At 34.0% G+C, this 15,681-nt stretch overlaps 1 protein-coding gene across 1 annotated transcript in view; it reads right to left on the bottom strand.

The window, feature by feature from the left end:
- Positions 1-12,110, bottom strand: part of LOC140443388 (allergen Tha p 1-like) — a 48,398-nt gene extending 36,288 nt beyond the window's left edge. Inside the window, exon 1 of the mRNA XM_072534626.1 lies at positions 11,815-12,110. Coding sequence (XP_072390727.1) covers positions 11,815-12,031 — 217 coding nt within the window. The 5' untranslated portion in view covers positions 12,032-12,110. The remainder of the gene's footprint in view (positions 1-11,814) is intronic.
- Positions 12,111-15,681: the final 3,571 nt, after the last annotated feature.

Raw genomic sequence — 15,681 nt, 5'->3', positions numbered from 1 at the left:
GCAAGATAAACATTTCCGAGTTGTTTTAAAGAATATTTATTACCTAACAACTATAATATACATTAAAGAAAACATTAATCAACTGGGCGATAAAGTAGTAAATGTTTGGAACATTAGTCAAAACAAAACAAACAAACCACTACTCCCTCTATTTTTTGTAGACTTGAAACAGAAGGGGAACAACTAACAAAGATATCTACAAAATAATGACAATGATGAACAACATTGTCCAGGGGAACAATATTTAATAGATCAGTCCAAATTCTAGCATATGCAGACGACGTGGACATTATAACAAGAACTAGGGCGGGAACTGCGGAAATCCTAACCGAGCTAGTAGCAGCAGCAGAACGAATGGGGTTACAGATAAATCAAAATAAAACCAAATTCATGGCGACTAACACAAACACAAGAACTGGAAATGTTGACACAAATTTAATCATCAATAACCAAAACTTCGAAGCAGTCAAAGAGTTCATATATCTAGGGACATCGGTTAACCCCAATAATAACACATCTGAGGAAATAAAAAGGCGAATAATAATTGCAAACAGGTGTTATCATGGTCTATCAAAGTACTTACGTACTTAACAAACGTCTGTCTAAAAAAACTCGTATAAGGCTGTATAGAACACTGATAGTCCCCGTTCTCACATATGGATCAGAGGCATGGACGCTAACGAAAACAGATGAATCCGCTCTATCCATTTTTGAAAGAAAGGTGCTACGCAAGATATTCGGAGCGGTCTGTGAGAACGGAATATGGAGGCGTAGATATAACTTTGAACTGCAGAATATCTACAAGCATACGTTTGGTGGTAAAGATATTACCACTATAATTAAGCGAAACCGCCTGCAGTGGGCAGGACATGTAGCCCGGGCCCCTGAGTCAAACATGATAAAAAAGATTCTAACAGCGCAACCCGTGGGAATGAGAAGACGGGGTAGACCAAAGCTGAGGTGGATGGACGGGTTAACACAAGATGCCGAGAAGATCGGAGTCGGCAACTGGAAAATGCAAGCGAGGGCCAGAATAGAATGGCGTAGAAAGCTTGAGAAGGTCGAGGCCCTCTAAGGGCTGTAGCACCAAGATGATGATGATGATGAACAACATTGTCCATATTTTTGAAGCCCCACATACAAGACGCAGTATATCATAGTACACAAGATGCCAGAGGTATTGGCATACAAATAATTTTTGTCAGATGATCCTAAGGTGTGCAAAATACGATAAATCTAATCATACCGCAAATTGCAACAGAAAAGTGAAAGAAAACAATGTAAAGTGTGTAAAATGTGAAGAAAATCACTTGGCAAATTATCGGGGTTGTGTATTACACAAACAACGGCATTAATTATATTTAAAAGTTCAGCGATAAATCCAGGCAAACATTAAGTAACACTCTAAAAAACGTCAAATTGCACAAGTTCAACAACAACCTGTAGGCACGAATAACCCACCAACCAAACCTGACATACCAAATAAAATCACCGTGCTCAAAATTATGATGCAAGACCTCATAATACAGATGGGTGCAATAATGAATCAATAACAACACTCGTCATAAAGGTGACCTAATGGAACAAGTCCTAAAAATAGCCACCTGAAATGCCAAAGACCTGCCCTGAGCCCTAATTTACAATACTTCATTATTAACAATAGTATTGATATTATGCTATAGTTGGAGATACACTTCTTGAAGAAAAACTATTTTAAATTAACTAAGTTTAGCAGCTACTTTACTAACCATCCTGATGGAAATGCTCGTGGTGAAACTGCTGTCATAGAGAAAAACGGTTTGAAGTATTATGTACTCAAAGGATTACATATAGGACATAAGTACCGCAGTAGAAAATAAAACAGGAACAATGAACTTATCAACAGTTTACTACCCACGAACAAGAAGAAACAATATGAACCTTTTCTCCAAACACTTTGGAGTTTACAATCGGGAGTTACTAATAGCGATCACAGGAAACAATCTGAAGTTTACATCTTCCGGATAAATTAGATATTGGCTGAGGGACCATAATAAAATAACAAACCTTCTAGACTTCTACATATGAAAAGGTATTAACACTAAGCTTTTCAAAGTTGAATTGAACCTAGACATGACATCTGATCATAGTTCAGTTATCTTAACTATTTATACGAACCTACAACAAAGCTTATGCCCCCAAGACTGTGCAACCATAACATGGTTGATGATCAAAACAGGTATAATGATCAAAAATACCAACTGAGGTGGAGAATGCTTTAAGTGAGTGCACAAAGAATGTACAAAAACGACATAGTAGTCTAACAAAGTAGTGTATCAACTCACAAAGAATATTGCCCGGTAATAGTAAAACAAAAAATCACAGAAAAAGAAAACTTGGAAAAATATGGAAACAAAATAGAACCCAGAGTAATAGGAACAAACTCAATAAAGCTGCTTCAAATTAAAAAAAAAAAATAATGATACAAACGGTTACAAAGCAAAAAATACAAAAACGCCTCGAATAATTGTCTTCATTGATTAGCAATGAATACTCACTCTGGAAAGACACAAGATACCTAAAGAATCCTATATGTCAATACCACCAATCAGAAACATGGCTGTATAATGGGTATTCGTCGAAAATTTAGTAAAAGTATTCCAACGACATAATCTTGTATCAAGCCCTACAAAAACTCAAGATATAGGGAGGGTCTTAGACGAGCCGATTCAAATGCAGTTGACTATAGAGCTACGACTTAATAACGGGAAAGTCTTACAAAAGCTATCTAGTAAGGGTACGAGTGGTATTCTACATGAGCGTCTTATGTTAAGCATTTGTATATATCGCCTTCCCTGTGTCTCTTTATTTTGAATATTCTCTTCTGTGTTTCCCTCTTATGAGATTATGGTTCCTAAGTATTTGTATCGATGACATCCTTTTTCTGTTTCTTTACTTCTTTAGTACATCTTCTATATTCTTTATTATCCTCATTATCATTAACCAAAGCTCATAAGTTCTTTTTTTCTCTATAATTCTACCTTTGAAATTCTCATTCCACCATTCTACATCTTTTCTATTGTATTTTGTCTGTATCCCAGAGCTTTTATATTAGTTTGGTAAATAGTTCTTAAAGTGTTGGTTAAGTTTCTCTGTACTCATTTCTTCTTTGTTGGTTTGTTGCAATTTTTGTACTAATCTAATTTTATATAAAAACTGCACTGATTCCTAACTGTCATTTCTAATTTTTTACACCTGTTGGTCTGTTAGTTTTAATGTTTGTAATTGATTATTACCTTAGCTACTAGTAAATGGTGGTCTGATCCATATTCCGGCCGTCTGTATACTTTCAGGTCATTAGTTTTAGATTTAGATTTGATTTTTGTTTTAGTATAAAATAATCAATAATTGTCCGAATATTTCTTGGATTGGACATACGTATACGTATGTACATCTATATGAGAGAAGAATCCGTTCATAATTTTGAACGTTCGGGCCTTTTTTTTAAATTAGGAACATTAAAATATAAAGAAATCGACCAAACTTGATTTCCTCTTATTAATATTTAGTGAGTCAGAATATTAGGTTTCTGATATTAAATTAATAATATCAGAAAAATCGTAAATCTGGCACTATTACAAACATCAAATTTCAAATTTTCATATTGCAAAATAGGTGTATCCCTGTTTTTGTATATTTCGGACCATTCATTTAAGGGATAATTAGGCGTTTCCAGACTTTTGGTCCACTCTGTATATTACAGGAATACCAGATAGTGGAAAGTTTTTTCTATTTCAAGTCTAATATAACTAACGATGGTAACTGTGAAGCAGAATTTCGGAGACGTATTGGTATGGCAAAAAATGCGATGAGTCGCCTAACTAAAGTTTGGAAAGACAGTTCTTTGTCTCAAAATATCAAGATGAGACTGGTAAATACATTGAAACAGAAAAACATGGAATGGAATGGAAACAAACGTTTCCATTCTAAACCAACGTATGCTGCAATTTTTCGCTCACATGGTTAGCAGAAGTGACGATAGTTTGAAGACAATAATTGTGTCTGGAAACGTTCCGGGGAGAAGATCAAGAGGACGATCACCAACTAGATGGTCCGACCAAATTAAGAATTCAGCTGGAAACTCATTCTGCGAAGCTCTCAGAGCAGCTAAAGGTAGAGACCAATGGAGAAAATTGTTAGGAATATTGGAAGAAATCACGATCCTCAGTAATAAGGATACGACAAAAGGGAGAAATATTACATATAGTGTGGAATAGATAAATAGAATAAAGTTATTACTTTAATAAACTAATAAAGTCAACCAAATTGTTTTTGGTAGTGGTGAGAAAATAAACAAAAATAATATCAGTGTTTTATTTGTAAGATAACAGAGAAAGATAGCAGCATCAGGGATAAGTCTAAATCCATAAGTGAAAAAATAAAGGTAGACGAAGAGAGATATCCTGATCTAGGAACCCTTACTAAGAAGACGATATGGCTTTACCAAGAGAGAAGAGAATAGAGAAACATCACATTATGTAAACGATGTCGGGCTGTACCTCGACCGAATATTTCCAAATTTCCAATTTCCAAATTGGTAGATAGGAAGGCTAGAAGCGATAAAATAGCCAGCACGATCACCTAAGCTTACGCTGTTGGTAACGGTACTTCGAACCAAAGATCTTGTCGTATTTAAGCTTTTTAGGTATATTTACAAAGTACAACAAATGTTTGGTAATATAATAAGATTCAAATCACTGTAAAATTAAAGATGCACGTCCCTAAAAAGGAAACAATGGCCTTTGATCTTCAGGCGACTATGCCATTATAAATTATTCTTTGATTGCCCTAAAATTCAATACGATTTTTATCTTGATCGACTTATAAGTGAAATCGCCTTGTTACAGAAGCTTTAAAATTATATTATTGTTATGTGACATGTCTTAATTGCGAACCTGAACTTTATCGCAGCCGAGAATACTCTTTTCATCCGAATGTTCCACGCACCGTTTCTATCGATGTTCTAGTCGCGGTAAATTTCTAGAATTTCGTGTCATCGTACGAAATTAGGCCTCCGTCCCTTCGCTGGTTATTTCTAGAACATATGATCTGTTTATATAAGCCCGCCGAGAAGGCACTAATAGGTTAGTAGTTTTAGCGAAGAGTTTTTATAAGCAATATACTTGTAAATTGTAGGAGATAATTTTTAATGTAAATAAAATTTATGATATTTGTAATTTAGTGAGTTTTGGAGTGACTATTTCACTAGACTAATTTTAACTGATAAAACGTCATAGCCTTCCTTCCCGTGATTTCTCAGCGACAAAATTATGACAGATCCGTCACGAAGGTGTCTGGTAATTCTATTGTTGTCAGTTTGACAAACGTCATTGAGGCGTAATCAATTTCGGACAGATATAATGAATCCAGACGAAAAATTAAGATTTGGATACACCCAATTTTTGGAGTTCCTACGGGTGAGAAATTTTACGTTTCAAAGATATACTACCATAACGGAACTATTAAAAATTCTCCAGGATTATATCTTTAATATGAAGAAAGGCAATGGAGAAGACCATAGAGAGTCGTCTGTAAAGTCAATGTGGAATACTACAGCAAAAATGGTACAAGAAAAATATTTTACGGAGTACGGCATAAAAATCGATCCTTTCACAGATATATCTTTCAAATGTGAAAGATTGGCCAGAGATACCAAGCAGAGGCAGCTTCAAAGTATTCAAGAAAAGAGAAAACCCAGTTCAAAAGCATTATCCACCGAAGAACTATCAAAAATCATCCAAAGCTACGACGAGTAAACCCCCGATGGAGCACAAAAAGTTTTTTCACCTTTGCTCATTTGAACTTGGTTGGATAGGCAATGAGGCCGTTAACTTCAAGATTCACTTTTTCCAGAAGAAATTTGATGTTATGGATTTAAAGACCGAATTGAATACGACAGCATTTTTTCCAAAACAAATCAAGGCGGTTCGAAAAGTGGCAAGCAGCAAATGGCTGGTAAGAAATTCATCAAACGAAAATGTATGCCCAGTTAGATTATTTTTAAAATTAATGGAAAAAAGTGGACCAAAGATTTTATCAGACAGACTCTTTCTTACCGTTTATCCCAACTTAAAGGATGGATCTTGGTTCAAAAACTGTCCACTTGGAATCAACACCGTATCAAGTGGACAAAAATGTCAGCTAAAAAAATAGGAATAGACACAAAAAAACATAAAATAACAAACCGTTCTCATCGATCTTCAGCTGAGTCAGCCTTGTTTAAGTAAGGTGTTTCTGAACAAGAGTTAATTAAATTAACGGGTCACTCAAATGCAAGCCCTCTAAAACCATATCCAAAAATAGCTTATTATTATTATTGATTTCTAAATAAAAACATAAAATTAACATCAGAAAGAGTTTAACTGATTTAACTGTCAAAATTTAATTCGCGAAAATTGCCAGACAACAAACTGACATACCAGTCGAAAATATTGCCGGCAAAATTTTCTCTCTTATGATATTATATACGAAAATAAAGCGAGCTAAACCATGTTTGCTTTATGTAATGCCTAAATTCACAGAAAGACGTAACACTGTTATTTGTCACAATCTACATATACTTGCAAATTTCTATGTTATTGAGTGCCACCACAAAATCTCTCGAAGTTCTGGATCATATGTTTTTTATATTACATTGAAGTAACCTATCATATTTAGAACTTATGATAGGTACTACCGAGCTGGTCCGGTACCAAACACAAACTCTGCTCCCCAATCCCGAGGTGTAATAGCACCATACCCAGAAGAAGAACTACACAGGAGAAAGGTGTTTCCTGCGTGATATTTCAGCGAGCTGGTGCATTCCGGGAGATTATAGCACGGTATGGTCGTGATGCAGTGTCTGCCCAAATCGTTAAAATAAAATATACATGAGACAAAAAGAGTAAGCTTTGAAGATGACTCAGAAATGGGTGACTATTGTGAATCTACAGATAGAAAAGTAGAGCAGATGAGCGACCTCGTTAGCGGTCTTGGTCTCTATCGCAAAATAGGTGTCATTGAAACCAATCAGGTTCTCTTAGCCTAGCAAGGCAGCTTCCGCTGAACTTAATGTAGCTCTGAAAGTGTTCGATGTCACCTTGATACAAGATAACTTGCTATACACCTGACCAAATAAAAGATCTGTCGAGTGTTTGATCTATTCATAGTAGATATGCCGAAGTTTTTAAGACTTTTTTAACAGTTAATTTAAGATCCAGTAAGCCAATTGTGTGCAGTACGAATGGCTTAGAAGAGAAAAAAAATAATGATAAGTACTCTATCTATCATATTTAGAACTACAAGTAGATAGTGAAAGATTGTAATCAAAGTAAGACAGGTATTTAACCCCTTAACTGGCGTTTTGGGGTCAGGCGGACCCGCAGTACTTTTTCAATCCATGTAAAACTTGCAAATTTAGCATTTATGCCTGGCTGCGCTATCTACCGTTAAGTTGGTGCACTCGTAAGCCACTCCGATACGCACGTCAACTGTGATTCAGTATTGCTCTGAATAGCCAGCGGTAAAGTTCATTTGGGGTCTTTATGGTACCACGACGCTAATGTGTTTTATTTCTGGAAAAGCAGGTTCTTCCAAAAGAGTATATTTCGGAGAGCCTAATTTTGATGAAAGTCTAAGGCGGTGGTACGATGAATTAGTAAGCTTGTTTAGTGATTATGAGGACTACAACGATTAAGATTTTTTTCTTTTCAAAAAGAGAGGCAACAAACAACAAATGGAAAGTTTTATTTTAGTAAAAATCGATTTAAGTGGTGTGCTGTTCTAGCCAATCCAGATTTGAATATTAGAACAAAAAACACAATCTGGTAAAAGTTCTTCCGGGGTTGAAAGGACCTACAAAAGGCTGGAGCCTTCTTTTCACAGAGGATATGAAAAACGAAAACGAATTTCTCGCTATCTTGTATTACTCTGCAATTTTCAAGTCAAATGATGAAGACTTGCAAGAAATATTTGCAACAGATGGAACGGAACAAGACATATTCAGATCTGTTGTGTCTTTGAAAAGAGTATGTGTGTTGCTCGCATGTCTAAGGTTTATTGACTGAATGGTTAGTGTTAATATTTTATTGGTTTTGTTTTAGGTTTGATAATGCATATGATCGAGAAGAACGTAAAACTAATGATCGTGATAAAGACTGTTATTCTATGCCAGAATTGTGTTGTATTGACAAAATGCTGATAGGATTTCGTGGTAGATGTAGGTTTCGCATGTACATACCTAATAAACCTCGGAAATATGGACTGAAAATTATGGCCCTAACAGACGCAAGTACCCAATATTTCTATAATGGCTATATTTACTGTGGTAAGGGTAATGATGGTTTTTCTCTTACAAATGAGGAGAGATGTTTAATGAAACCAACACAAGCGGTGTTGAGACTGTGTCATCCAATTGCTAATTCACACCAAAATGTCACAGCAGACAATTGGTTTTCATCCATAAAAGTCATAGATGCATTAAAAAACGAGGACTGACCTATGTTGGGACGCTCAAGCAAAACAAAAAGGAAATACCTATGCAGTTCCTTCCAAGTCGGAGTATAGCTAAAGGATTTTCCATTTATGGTTTTACAAATGACTACACTATAATTTTCTACGTTCAAAAAAAGGGAAGGCAGTTGTGTTAATATCATCAATGCACCACACTGAATGTGAGAACATAGAATCTGGTAAACCCGAAATCATTTACTTATATAATCAAACAAAAGGTGATGTGGATGCACTAGATTAAAATTGTACCACATATTCTATTAACCGGCGAACTAGGCGATGGCCAATGACTATTTTTTTACAATATTGAATATTGCAGGTGTCAGAGAGAAAAGCCTTTTACAAAATTCTCGCAAGAATGCAACTTGCACAACCATGTCTCAATATAAGACTGTACAATTTTCGATTATAGTCGGTACGCTATATTTACGCGGGTTTCGGATTAAAAATTTTATTGTAAGTACCCAGTTTTAATTACCTGCTCTTTGGGGAAATATCAACTGGTCAAATGAAATGAAAAATAATCCATAACTTTTTTTAATTAAATAATAATGGAAAATCTTTTATATAATTGACAGTACAATAAGGAGAATTACTTCATTATTGGAGTCTAATGTGGCTAATATAAACCTAATAATAATTTTATATTACACTTCACACAGAAAATATGGTCTATATATATTTGTTCCATGGAGAGAATTTCTAATGAAAAATAAACAAATTTAACTTACCAACAAAAATGAAAATCAGTCATTATCATCAAAAATATCATAATCGTTATCATCATCACTGTCATCACCATTAATTGTTATTATGATTGGACTTATTTCGTTTATTTTATTTTCACGAGTCCAATCTTTTATTAGTTTCTCGCACTTGAATATACAGTTGCACCACACTTCTGGAGTTACAATTGAAAGTGCCTTTCGCCAAGTTTCCCGAACTGCGTCGTCGCTATAACCGTTAGGCCCAATATGGTTGTCATAATATTGTTTTGCTATTCCCCATATATATTCGATGGGATTAAACTGGCAATGATACGGTGGCAGACGTAACACTTGATGACCGTAACTTTCAATAATCTGATTCACAACAAAGGTTTTTGGTTTTGCGTGGATATTTGCCAAGCGTAATAATTCTGATTTTAAAATATGTTGTGTAAATGGTATATGTTCCTTTGTCAACCATTCTTTAATTTTATTAACAGTCCAAGAATTCGTTGGACTTTTGTTTAATACTTCAGAATGGTAAGGTGCATTGTCTAAAATAATTACGCTGGGCTCACTTAAACCTGGGAGAAGTTTTTCATGTAACCATTTTACAAACATTTCTGTGTTCATATTATCGTGATAGTCACTTGATTTTGATTTAGATGAAAATATTAAATCAGCACCTTCTATAAAACCCGATTTCCCTCCTGCATGTAAAATTATGTGTCGCTTCCCTTCTCCATCAGTATGTTTGATAGACTTTACGTTATCATCTTGCCATATTCTCTTGGTTGCACCCCTAGAAAATATCCATGTTTCGTCTAAATATATAAAATTTGCCCTTTCTTCTTTTAATTTAGAATATTTTCTTAGAAAGTTAATTCTTTTATGCACAACAGAACTTCTTTCACAAAGGGCTTTTCTGTTATCCTCCTTTTGAAATTTGAAACCCAAATTATGTATCACTTGCCATAGACTTGTTCTGCCAATTTCGTCAAATTTTCTATCTTTTAATTCCGAGAGAATTGTATTTAAGGTCACATGTTCCTTGTTGGCTCGCATTCGATAAATGGTATCACGAATTTCAAATTTTTTTCCATCTGGAATATCTTTCGTTTTCAATGATAGGCGAGTTTTTCGGTGATCTTCTTTCGGCCGTTCATTATTGCGATTTTGTAATACTCCTCTTAGTTTGGTTTCACTAATTCCTAGAGCATCACATACGCGTTGTTGAACAGACATTACCGATTTTAAAGGACCGCCATTTTCTTTTTCATCCGTAAAATACTTATGTACACTACAAATTAGACTATCTACATCTAACACACGTCTGGGCATTTTTAAATATTTCCACCAAACATACAATGTCAACACTGGCAAAGAATCAATTCAACTGCAATATTGTAACAAATTTATACCTACGCTAATGTTATTTTAATGTATTTTAAAATATGACCATTAATGCAGTTTTTACCTAATCTTCTGGGAAGTCGTTTACTGCAACTGGTTATCAATGAGTCATTAGCATAATTTTGTTAATCCGAAACCCGCGTAAATATAGCGAACCGACTATACCTAGGGAGCTTCGCATGGGTATCAATAGAATTCTAAAGACAGCTTTAACTGAAGCAGAGAGGGGAGAATTAAATAATCAGAACCAGAAACGAAATCTGTGATCGAAAGAATGACAAAAAAATAAAAATGTGCAGCAAATGTTCCCGACCCACGTGCGGAGACTGCAGGGCATATGTTTGCAAGAATTGCATTTAGAAAAATGTTACTTGTAAATAGTTCGCAGTTTTGTTGATAATAATATATTTTAATTGGATTGTTTGTATATTTTAATTCCTTGTTCTTTATATAAAACTAAAAAATCAAGAAATAAATAGTGATTTTATTTTTTATACTTCTTTTGTACTAAATTATGTTCTGCTGTCAGAAAACCTTGAAAAATAAGTTAGGTTACATTTTTTTTACATTTGTCATTATTAATGAAAAATAAATGGAAAATGGGCTTACATAGTTTTATTTCAGCTTAAATGATTTTAAATTGTAACGAAACAATGAATTATGTCCTTATTATTTTCACAAAAAACTAAAAAAAAAAATGGGGTTTGGTACACCCCAGGACGCAGTTAATGGCAGAATAAACCACGACCCCAGTTGAGGGTTAAAGAAAAATAAAAAATCATTCAAATGTTCTTAAAGTACTAAAAGAAGTAGAAGAAGAAGGTTAGAATTTAACAAGCAAAATATTTTTTATTTGAAATGCTGATCAGTCAAACGTGTAAATTAAAAATACGCAGAGTTTCTTAAAATAAGAAGCCGATAGAAACTAATTAGCATTAATTTAATTATAAAACAAAAAAATTAATGGTAATATTGTATGTGTATAAGTATCTATAAACAAAAGTTTATTGTGCGTTGCATATATATTAGGTCAATTTATGATTTTTATGAAATAATTGCTCAAGTTGAAAGCTCATTGTCTTGTTTTTTAAGTTTTGTAAATTATTAAAAACAAACATTAATCAAAGTTCAAGCCACTTATTTGGAATTTTGTCATTATACTTACCTTTCAAAAACTTTCCTTCTGGAGGACATGGTAACCTGTCCATTAAACAGTCCACGTATCTCCTGACCAATCTAGTGCTGTCCAAAATCTTCTGTACATCGTAATTGTCATACTTTGTTGAATAACCTTGAAGTTTTGTTGTCGTTTCAACGACACCCGCATTATTCTCAATTACTGACAATAAAATAAATAAACATGATATTGTTAAATGAACCATGTTTTAAACTTTACATAAAACTTTTAACCTAAGTAGTAAGTAGTGTTCGATAGAAAATGGTATCTAGTTTTATGTTTATATCTGTCTTTGGTGGTTCAAATTTCAAGGTGGTCTAGGGAAGTTCTAGATTTAATTTATTATATAATTGATTGCTTCACTGGAGTGATCACAAAAAATTAATGTATATATTTATTCAAACTAAATGGTAATTTTAATTAGCTGCTTGGCAAGGTTTCGTTTGTGCATATATCTTCCTATAAAGTACTAATAAAGGAATCACATTTGATAATTGTTTGTTAAGTCTTCCGGGTGTATTGCATTTTCTGAATCTACCTACCAAAGATAATGAGCTTTATATTAATTTTTTATGCACATCTTTCAAACAATTGCGAATTAAGAGAAACGAGTAACAATAAATTATAATATTAAAAATGTCTTGAACACTTAAAACAATTACTATTATCTTTGAGGCATATAATATAAATATAAAATTTATTTAACGCATTTTTGGAGACTTGACAGTAAAATTGATAAAAAATTCCAACACAGAAAAATGAACTTTTATTGTGGTTTATATTTTTGTTTTACGCCTATCTCCATTATGTAAATAAAAATGACACGCTTGTGAGTAACAACATTGTATTATTCGTAACTTATATAGTTTCAAGTCCCCTCCTCATTATAAATGTATCATTTATTATGACATTAATTTTTTATTACTAGTAGGGGAATGTGGGGCAACGCGGTCTCTCTAAAAGTAAAAAATCACCATTGCTTTATTTTTTGACATTTTTTCCATAGAAGGCTTCGTTCATTTTTGGCTTTATTTATCTAAACAAATAAATCCTAACATTTGCTAAATTGATTCATGACCATTTTTTGATTCAGTGATTCATGAAACTGGACATATGGAAATAAATCAGGTTGTTTACTAAAGAAAACAATAAAGATTATATACAATTATATTAACATAAGTTTTTTACCTTAACTTTAGGCTAGAAAGTCGAACTTAACCTTCCGTCGGTCGCAACTTACTCTTGTATAAAAGCTGTCACAATGTATCAAAATGATACATCTAACTTTGACTTAAAATTGCAGTAACAGCTATAGTTTTTGGATCAAGCGTAGTTGTAGATTCATCATCATCATCATCCAGCCCCATTTTCACATCCATTGTTGGATATAGGCCTCCTCCAAACGTCTCCAGTTCTCTCTATCTCTAGCAGCTGCAATCCAGTTTGTTTCTATTCTCCTTAGGTCGTCGGTCCATCGGGTGGGTGGTCTGCCTCGAATTCGCTTGTCGGCTCTTGGTCTCCACTCCAATAATCTCTTCGTCCATCTTCCGTCTTCCATTCTAGCAACATGTCCAGCCCACCTCCACTTTTGTTTATTGATTCGCAGTATAATATCGTCTACGCCAGTTAGTCGGCGTATCTTCTCATTTCTCACGCGATCTTTCAACGTCAGGCCCAGCATTGATCTCTCCATTCGCCTTTGTGTTACCCTCAGTTTTTCGGCAGTAGCTTTCGTTAAAGTTAGGGTCTCTGCTCCGTAGGTCAAGCCTGTTAAGATGCATTGGTTAAATGCCTTTCTTTTCAGGTGAATTGGGGTATTTGTTTTAAAAATGTCTCTCATCCCTCCATATGCCGCCCATCCCAACGTGATTCGTCTATTTAGCTCGCAGGTTTGGTTGTCTCTGGTTATTCTAATTTCATGACCCAAGTATGTGTATTTATCGATTAATTCAACCTTGTTGTTATTGATCTGTATCTCTTCGCTGGGAACCATATTGGTCATCATTTTTGGTTTTCTCGAAATTTATCGCCAGCCCAGTTTCTTGTAGTATGTCATTCGGTTCTTGGAGCATGTCTTTGATCTCTTCCAGATTATCTGACAGAAGCACGATATCGTCCGCAAAACGTAGATGGTTTAATCTTTCTTCATCGATACATATTCCTTTTTGTTGCCATGTTAGTCTTTTAAATGCATACTCAAGAACGGTAATGAACAGCCTTGGTGACATGGTATCACCTTGCCTGACTTCCCTTTTTATCTTTATTTTATTAGTTGCTGAATGTAGACTTATGATTGTTGTGGCATTTTCATATATATTTTTAACTATATTATAATATCTGTGGTCGACCCTGCAATCTTGTAGTGCTCTTAAGATGGACGGTAGTTCCACTGTATCAAACGCCTTTTTAAAGTCTACAAATATCAATGTCAAGGGACGGTTATATTCGTTAGTTTTTTCTATTAGGGTTTTTAGGCACTGCAGGTGATCGTTTACAGTTGTAGATTACATCCAATAATTCATTATGTTCCTCCTTTTTGGTTTGTGTAAATACATTGTGATAACAAAAAAACTATTGAGTTGTGGCCACAAATATAAGGCATTTGAAATATAAATAAAAACGCAGAATTAAATAGAAAACGCTGGAATTTAGAAACAACTAAAACAAAACGGTATAAAATCTACTTACCAGTTGTATGAAATTCAGCCGTACACCCGTTCGTCGCACAAGTTCACAAAAGGCAATTCGGTTTTAGAGTCATTCGCAATTGAAATTTGAAATTATTGATATCTATCATTTTTCGTCCGCGTTGGTTCAAAAGTAATCAATGAGCAGTTCATTATCCATGTTAAAGGAATAATGCAAATGAAGAGAAGTTTTTATTTTCGCATAGTTTTAGGTAGTTATTAACAGAATTTTGTGGAATTCCCAAATAAAAACCAATGAATTGCATTTGCATTTAATACATCTATTTTAGATTTATTCTGTCAAATTACCAAATCTTAGGAGTTTGCAAGGGGTTTATGGTCTATACCTGCCACGGGGTGTAGGTAGGCTAGTAATGAGTTTACCAATCTCTCAGGGTCTATTTTAAAATCCCTATTTTTATGGCAGTGATGAGTTCTTACTATGTACGAGGGTGTTAACTAAGTGTTAATTAAGTGTTAACGAGGCTAATTGGTGATGAGTTTACGTGTACACTTTTATTGTTTCTTGTACTTTGTTTGTATTGTGTCATGTTGTGTTTTATAAATGTAACTATTTTAGAAATAATAAATTTCTTTTTCTCTCTCTCTCTCTCTAATGTTTGATATCATTCGATAGATTTTTGGAAAATATTAAAAACGTATTTTTCAGTTTTTCATTCCACTGTAAATTTCGCGAAATATTTTATCTTGCGTCCTTTGGCATATCCTATATGTAAAATTTCGTGTTTATTAGGATTTTGTCATTTTTAAGCCATATAAATCCTATACTATCATTAAATCTACCTATGTCGGACAATTTTCAATTAAAGGTGACTAATCTACAAATTGAACTAAACGGTAGCGGCAACCATGTAAAATGTCAGCAGTAAATTCTTACCGGGGTCATTTTTATTGTGTATCTTTCGCCCATGTAAATATGTAAAAAAGTAAGATAGTTTTATAAAAATTTGCCCCCGTAACAATATAAATTGGTGCGATTTACGAGTGTATAGTGAGAAAAGTTCATTGAATAGTTTAAAACATCGGTAAACTTATCAATATTTTGCTGGTCTATATATATTTACGTTCTTAGAAAGAATGGGAATGAGAGAAATTTGATATTTTAGTTTATTCGTTGTACATTAAATATGTGCATAGGCGTACTGTG

Source organism: Diabrotica undecimpunctata, chromosome 6 (genome assembly GCF_040954645.1).
Source record: "Diabrotica undecimpunctata isolate CICGRU chromosome 6, icDiaUnde3, whole genome shotgun sequence".
Lineage (NCBI taxonomy): Eukaryota > Metazoa > Arthropoda > Insecta > Coleoptera > Chrysomelidae > Diabrotica > Diabrotica undecimpunctata.
The sequence above is the reverse complement of the archived record's forward strand: the minus strand, read 5'-3'. Positions and strand labels throughout refer to the sequence as shown.